Source organism: Gossypium hirsutum, chromosome A02, assembly GCF_007990345.1.
Source record: "Gossypium hirsutum isolate 1008001.06 chromosome A02, Gossypium_hirsutum_v2.1, whole genome shotgun sequence".
Taxonomy (NCBI): domain Eukaryota; kingdom Viridiplantae; phylum Streptophyta; class Magnoliopsida; order Malvales; family Malvaceae; genus Gossypium; species Gossypium hirsutum.
Genome location: NC_053425.1, coordinates 87,762,995 through 87,771,576, shown reverse-complemented (window position 1 = coordinate 87,771,576; position 8,582 = coordinate 87,762,995). Strand labels below are relative to the sequence as shown.

The following is an 8,582-nucleotide window of genomic DNA, read 5'->3' as shown; positions in this document are numbered from 1 at the left end:
ATGGAATTGTAAAGGCCTCAAAAAGAAAATAAGTAGCCATATATGAAAAAGACAAAAAGGGTCAAATGAAGGTTCAAGGAGATGTCATGACGAACCTCACGTGTTTAATGTTTCATGCCACTCTTAACATGTTTCACTTTTTTTGTTAAGCTCACAAATATCACAGGTTTTTAGTTATCATAATCTTAATTTCTATGTCGAATAGCATTGATAAAGTTATTATTTTTCTTTCAAACAAATTTGGTATTATCTTTAGTCACTTTGAAATGTTTAATCGTTGAAGATGAGCGCAAAATGTCATATTTGCTGAAAAACAAGCTCATGCCAAAGTTCGAACTCTATACCTCTAGCATATAGGGGATCTTGAACCCAAAATATTGAAAATGTCCATCAAAAGGAAGAGGAGATAAACTTGACGATGAAACTCTAATGGAAAGACGTTAAACTTTTGGAAGAAAAAAGCAAAAGATGTTTAAGGGACTCATGTCAAAATCAAACTGGTAATGGATAAACTTAGGACTCATCAAGATAAAAAATAAAAAAGAACCTACCTCTTGCTATTGCATCCTCTTTCCTTCTCAACTCTTGCAAAATATAAAGTTAACATTCAGTTACTACAAGGACAAATTAATCTAAGAGCAAAATGAATAGAAAAATCACCTTACATACAACACAGTTACATATTGCATCCGAACATATAAGAATCAAGTCATTGCATAATTTTAGTATTTTCATAATAAAAAGACTACAGAACATAAAGATATTTTACAAGCATTCGGCCAGAAAAACTAAACTGAAATATGAATTGGAAATTCAGATTCAAAAACTATGGTTTTGATTTTTTTGTGCCAAGATAGCAATAATTAAATTACTTCAGAAATCTGTATAATTTGTACCTACAATGCGAAAGGAACAACTTATCACAATTGGTATTGAATACGGTAAAAATAAATCGGAAGCACCACACTTATTATTCAAGGGCTAGCCTCAGTCGACTGTAAACAGCCAACAACAAATTACCTGTTCACGCTTATTTAGTTCAGCCTCTTTTCTTTAAGTTCCTTTTTTCTTGCTTTTAGATCATATATATTTTAATCATATGTGACACAAAAACATCAAAAGAAGTCTATGATTTTAATCATATATATTTTAATCATTTTGTGACCAAAGAATGGATGTTGGATAGAAAATATATAAGAAAATGCATTGAGAATCGGAAAAAGTACTTCAAAGTTAACATCTAAAATTAACATCGAAAAAAAATAAACTTTTATGAATGATATAACAGCATAAAAAATATTTTCTATCATATAAAAAACCTCAATTATTGATGGTTTTTTTACTTATTAGTTTTAATTAATCATGAGGTCTCAAAACAACCACAATTGTTACTAACGCTAAAAACAAGATAGTGGATGTACCTTGTGAAAAAAAGCAAATTATTTCTCTTGTAATTTATATGAAAAATTAAACCATTTAAACACGAAATGAAAAGTACAAACACAGTTCCTGCTCAGAGGCCCCCCAGGTAAACAATCAACAGGTTTCTAATTTCAACTCAACATTTGCCCTTCCTCTTTTGATTTAAAACTCAAAGTTTTTATGATTTTTTTAATATTTTTTGTAACGCCCCCAAGCCCGAGACCATCGCCGGAGTCGAGCTTGAGGGGTTACCGAACATAATTTATCAAATTAAGAACTTCAAATCATTTGTTTCTACATTCACAGCTTTCTAGCTACCCGCGTCACAGTTATAAGAAAAATCATATCTCGAGTTATGAAACTCGAAATCAAGATTCGTAAATTTTCCCTGAATGTAAACTCATATATCTATTTACTAATTTTTTCTAGAATTTTTTATTGGTCCAATTAGTACATTTTATTAATTAAAGTCTCCCCTGTTTCAGAGTTCGACTGCTCTGACCTCTGTGTATTACGAATCAGATATCTCTCTATACAGAATTTCAATGACTATGAGGTTTGTTTCTTTTAAAACTAGACTAAATAAGGAATCTGTAAATATAAAGAAAAACTTCTAATTATTTTTTTAAAATTTATTATGAATTTTTAAAGTCATAACAGGGGATTCAGAAATCACTCTGGCCCTGTTCACAAAAGTTTAAATATCTCATAAAATATAATTTATATGCCTGTTTTGTTCAATCCACATGAAAATAGACTCATTAAGCTTCAATTTCATAACTTACTCATCATTTAGTCCCATTTATACTATTTTTAGTGATTTTTCAAATTCATGTCATTGCTGCAGCAATATTCTGTTTTAAAGCAAGTTTCATCTTTCCATGAATTTTTATGAACTAGATAACCTATTAAACTTCCATGATATCAAACATGATCTAAATTAGCCATCACCATGACTTATCAATATCAAACATTTTCTCAACCAAACATGGCCATATCATAAAATTATTTACACAAAATAGGTATATTGCTATACATGCCATACTTAAGTAGTTGTACAAGCCATTTACCAAGATAAAAGTCCTTTGGATAGTGTGATCGAACTTTCGACCTGTCCCAATTCCTGAGCTGACTTGTTCAAGACTACAGTGAATGAAAAGGAAAGAGTAAGCATAAATGCTTAGTAAGTTCATATGCAAATAACAAGTAACATAGCAATACAACCATACCAAACAACCTTAACCTGGTATCACCAAAACATTTATCACATTTCTAAATATCATTCATCATCTTACGATCTTATCGTTGATGTATCTATTTCCAACCTGGGGGTTAAGAACATACCTGTCCAAAGTGTCCATTTCACAACACTTACCCAAAATGTCACTTATATCTTAAGTGCTCTTCCATTAAACTAGAAATTTCACCCGTTGAACACATCGGAATATAACTCAGATACATGGATAATTTGCACATAAGTGCCACATATGTAATCAAGAAAACATGTAACCCGCCCCTAAGTGAACTCGGACTCAACTCAACGAGCTCGGGCGTTCGCATCCATAAATGAACTCGGACTCAACTCAATGAGTTCAGATGCCTAGTTACATCTCATGAACTCGGACTCAACTCAACGAGTTTGGACATTTGCATCCATAAGTGAACTCGGACTCAACTCAACGAGCTCGGATGCTCAACCATCCTAGTGACATGTCACTTGTATCCTAATCTATTCCTAAGGTTCAAACGGGCTTTTTCCCTCGTTCTCACATTTGTCGTCTTCCATGGAATATCGGAACCGATACTCAGTAGCAATTCATATTTATCAAGTAGTAAACATAATTTGCATATTACTCAACATTAACCACAAAGCATAATATTTCACGATTAAAAATTAGCATATCATATAATTAACATCAATAACTTAAAAATAACAATTATGCTACATTATTTACACATGAACTTACCTTGGTACCAAAATATAAAGATTTTACAATTTAGTCCACAATCTTTTCTTTTCCTCGATCGCGACTTGAATCTCGTTTCTCTTGATCTATAATACCAAATTAATCTTATTTAATACATACATTCATCAAAACAGCATTTAATACGAACTTTGAAAAAATTACACTTTTGCCCCTAAACTTTTGCATAATTACACTTTTGCCCTTAGGCTCGGGAATTAAACTTTATTCCTTATTCTTATGTTTTATAACATGATGATCACTTTTCCCTTCTATGGCAACATCAATTTATCACTCTAACATATACTTGTGACTATTAGGTATTTTTGCCGATTAAGCCCTTTTACTCGTTTTCACTCAAAACCGAGTAGCACAAGTTGTCTAACATAATTTAAAACCCCATATTATATCATAAAACATCAAAATACACAAATTTCACCTATGGGTATTTTTCCAAATATAAACCCTAGGTTGAATTATTGCTAGCATAAGCTTAATCGAGCTTCCGGGATTCCAAAAACGTAAAGAACATTAAAAACGGGGCTTGGAATCACTTACTATGGAGCTTGAAAGTTGAAGAAACCCTAGCTATGGAGAGAGGGAGAATTCGGCAGCAACTAAGGAGGATGATGACCAATTTTGTGTTATTTTTCCCATTTTATTTCATTTAATATCCAAATGACCAAAATGCCCCTCCTTACTAAACTTTCAAAATTCCTTCCATGTCCTAATTTTTTCCATGAACTTAAAATTGGTTAAATTTCTATTTAAGACCTTCTAATTAATATTTCAATGCAATTTCATACTAAAAAATTCTAGAATGCAAATTTTGCAACTTATTCGATTTAGTCCCTACTTTCAATTTAAGCACTTTAGGCATAGAATTTCATCACGAAATTTTCACACAATCATGCAATCATATCATAATCATCAAAATAATTATAAAATAATTATTTCTATCTCGAATTTTTGGTCACGAAACCACTATTCCGATTAAGCCCTAATTCAGGATATTACATTTTTCTTGTCAAATTTATTGTTAATATTATATTTGAAGTTTGTATTTGTCTCTTTCAATAATATTGCCTTCAAAATTTAAACATACATTCTCTTTTTAAAATGTAATATAGGTTATCACTTCACTCAATATTTTTTCATCTATCTATTCAAGTTTTTATGACATAGGCAGAACCAAACTAGAAATCTTCTCATAAAATTAGCTACCTATAATTGTTTCAAAGCTACAGCATAGGGTAAGTCAGTTTCCATATGACTAAATAGTAAACAGTAACCAATCTGAGTTAAAAAAGAAAAATATATATAAGGGAAAAATAATAGATAACCAGATGAGAAGATTTATATCTACACAAACCTCCTTAATAACAACAAAAACATAAATAAGCAATGAATCCTTCACCAGACACCAAATTCTCAGAGTATACTAATAATAATACATACTAATAATAACACACTTAAATACAAATAGAACTTTATGGAAAAAGGTTAGAAAGAATAGCCATCAATCATTCAAAACTAAGTTATTACAAAAAAAGGCATCTACGTAAACCATCTAAGACGACTATCAAACCACCGAAACATGAACAGAAAATGTTCAAGATCAGGAAAAAAAAGCAATAGTATTAATTAGAGCACGAATGCTATATTTCTTACATCCATTCATGCTAGTTTAATCACCAATCAACTTTAGGAGGAACGGTAACAAGCCTGGCCAACTTTCTGGCCAGTCGTAGACTGCAATAGCTGCTACAGCCATACTGATTGCTGTGCAAAGTTTTCTATTAGGATCATCCAAAGTTGATAAAAGTAGTCCGCGGATAACTGCCTGACAATATAATCATGATTCGTTTAATATGGAGGTGGACAGGGTATATTAAACACAAGATGTTTACAACTTGTTGATTACTAGCTACATTTAGAGGTAGAAAACCCATTCATATATTTCATCTCAAAATTTAAAGTGAAAATTAAGATAGAGAAAGAAAGCCAAAAGATATGTGTATGTTTGTGTCTAGAGCAGCTCAATAGCAGGTAATAACAAGAGGAAAAACATTTTTTTAACACTTATTGGTAACCATGTATAGATAAGGAACCAATAAAATGCATGGCTAAATGTTTCAGCCAAGCCATAACTGTTCAATAGAAGTAGAACTGCAAAAAAACAAAAACATACAAAGGCATATTTAGAACTATGCACAGAAGCATTGAGGCTCTATACATTAACCAAAAGTATAATAACAAAATTCAATTTTTAACTAAAATATATTTGCACATTAACCACTAACTAGAATACAAATTAAAAGGAAAAAGTGCACAAAATATATGAGAGCTTCTTCATAGCATAATCACAAATTTAACACTTATTCTTTCATTTTTATCATTTACACCATCAAAATTCAAATTTTAATCAAATTATTTTTTTCGGAAAAGTTATTGGCAGTCCACACTTGATAAAATTAATAAAAATTTTCAAAATGTTAAAATTTTAAAAAACGTAGTAACATTTTAACAGTTCGGTCAAATTTTTCATCCAAAGAAGAAGATTCTCACTAAAATTTGAAAGTTGACACTGAAGAAATCAAAAAAATTAAAGAAATAATTAAGGGCTAATATAAAGCGACAGTTAAACTACCTTTTTATTAGTTTAGGCTTGCAACAATGACATTCAAGATGGTTCAAAGCAAACCTTAATGCAACTAATAATGAGCATTATCAACAAGGTTTCTCCATTTTTCGGTAAAAAACATTAACATACCAACACTAAACTCGACACTAACACAAAACAATGTATCGTTTTTATACATAAAAACAATTCGCCATCTGCAAGAGAGTGAAGGGCCTAATCTTATCCGATTCTTACCTCTTCCAGTAAAAGAAGTTAGTCGATATGCCGATTTACACACATATATACAGATGGTAGCACTGGAATCAGAGAGCAATTCTAAACAACCTGCTCATCACCACAACTATTATTGCCGGGACTGGTTGTCAACAACAGAAGCTCCATTAGCTCCAACCGATACTCAAGGCCTCTAAGGTAGTGCCCCAACAGCATGCACCTTCAGGACAGATATGAGAATATTAGAACTCAGCTATATTATAATATGGTGATGGGGTTCAGACAAATTTTTTGAATCTTAGAAGGAGTGATTGAAGCTTATTCGAAGTTTAAACACAAGAAAATCTCTCAGATCTATATTCGGTCATCTTTCTTTCTTACAAAGTGTAGTGGTCAAACACAAATAATATGTTCAAATTTAAACAGGATTGTACCATATGGTGAGCAAAAAATTACATAGAAATGCAAATATCTAGTTAAACTTCTGAAAAACCAGATTTCATTTTATTTTATATTTTTTTTAATTATACATAAGCTTCTTAGGTCAAAGTCACCTAAAAGAAATGAGAAGAATGTATGATTGAATGGGGGGAGGTGGACTAACCAGAAAAGAAGACGAGCAAGATAGTCCCGCGTTAATGAAATGAAAGGCTGGGATTGAAGAGAAGTATTCTCAACAAGTTCTGCACAGTCTTCACTCCCAATGTTTACAGTTCCAGTTGTGGTGTTCTCTAACACACCATTCCAACATAGAATATCAGCCTATCAGTAGCCATAAAAAATTGGGAAAACTGGGTTTATTAATTTCCCTTGCTACTTAAATATGAGTGGCCGAATGCAAAAAACTAGCTTAGCTTTAATTAACTAAACGTGTGAAGCTAAATCCATAGCCTTTTATCCAATTAAATATAGGATTTATTAGAAGCTGTCTGAGTAGGAATCATGGCACTGGCGCATGCTAATGTAGTTTCTTTTTTTAATTGACATTAAACAAATTTAAATCTTCATTTTCCAATAAATCCTAACTTTAAAGAAAGATTTTTTTAATTAGTTACTGTTGACATCCTTTGTTTTAGACTAAATAATACCTTCTTCGTTATTTTACCAAATTTGTAAAGCCATTTTACTATGTAGCTTCCTAGATTTAATAGAAATGTAACCCATGCAGCTTACAGGCGAAGATTTTATCACGTACCAAGGTTTTTATCAAGAGTCTTTGTAAACTGGTTCAGTGCTGGTGCGACTTTCAACCTCTGCTTAAGGATCCTCTTTTTCCTTTGGATGCAAACAACCTTAGGCCACTTCATAAAATGGTGCAGATCCTTCTTTGGAGGTAAAGCTCCTCCAATACCTAATTGCTTTGGACGCTTCTCAAACAATGGATTCACAACCTTCTCCTAATTTCCAAAATTGAAAAGAACAGATAGTGAGATAACTGTAATCAACTACATTACTTGTTTCTTCTTGGCCGTAAAATATACAGGAATTCTTGGTATAACAATCTTAAACTGCTCAGGAGCTTTTTCCTATCAAACCAACACCGCAATAAACGGAGACCAGCTTCTCAGCATGAATAAGAAAAAATAACCTGAGACAATCAAAATTCACAGAAAATGGTGTGAAGGATATATTAGAACTAAGTTCTAAAGACAGGAGCTAAACTATGGAATGAACCATATAATTCTATATGTACAGAAAGATATTGCTAGGTTTTCTTATGACTTCAAAAGAAAAACTAGAAGAAGAAGAAGTTAGAAATGCTGTCACTAAGTTTCATTTTGGTTGGAAGCAAAAGGAGAAATAGGACAAACAATAAGTTGAAGAAATGAAAGAGACTACCGACGGAGATGCAGCACGATGATGCAGAGGAATAGAAAAAATTTTAGGGATTTCAGGCAAAATTGGGGAAAACCAAATGGGGAAAAAAATAAAGGATTTCGGGTAAAATTGGAGATTTAGGGAAGGAGGAAAATAAACCGCGCCGTTTCTATGGAAATTTTTTGCGGCGTTTTCACAAAAACGCCACTGTAGGTCATATTTGTGGCGTTTTCACTAAAAACGCCACTATAGCTAAATTTTTTGTGGCATTTTATCTAAAAACGCCACTATTCTTTAGTTTTAATTTTTTTTTCATTTTTAACATATTTTTTCCTTTTTTTTTCTTTCAAATTTTTTATGTTGAGATTATCATTTTTTAGAATTTTTTTTTAAATTTTTAATATTGAACTTTTTAACTGGACTAAAATATTAAATTTTTAATTTTTAATTTTTAAGTTTTTAATTTTTAAATTTTAAATTTTTTTGAAGATTTTTATAATTTTTAAATTAAAATATAAAAA

General features: G+C 31.4%; 1 protein-coding gene across 1 annotated transcript; it reads right to left on the bottom strand.

Annotated features, from left to right (window-relative positions):
* Nucleotides 1-4,749: 4,749 nt before the first annotated feature.
* LOC107951892 (uncharacterized) lies at nt 4,750-8,205 on the bottom strand. Its single transcript, XM_041081908.1, has 5 exons — nt 8,083-8,205; nt 7,439-7,640; nt 6,848-6,974; nt 6,265-6,463; nt 4,750-5,225 (listed from the first exon to the last, which is right to left on the bottom strand). Exons 2-4 carry the CDS (start codon nt 7,548-7,550, stop codon nt 6,346-6,348), a joined length of 357 nt encoding a protein of 118 aa, XP_040937842.1. The 5' UTR covers nt 7,551-7,640; nt 8,083-8,205; the 3' UTR covers nt 4,750-5,225; nt 6,265-6,345.
* Between the last annotated feature and the right edge of the window lie 377 nt (nt 8,206-8,582).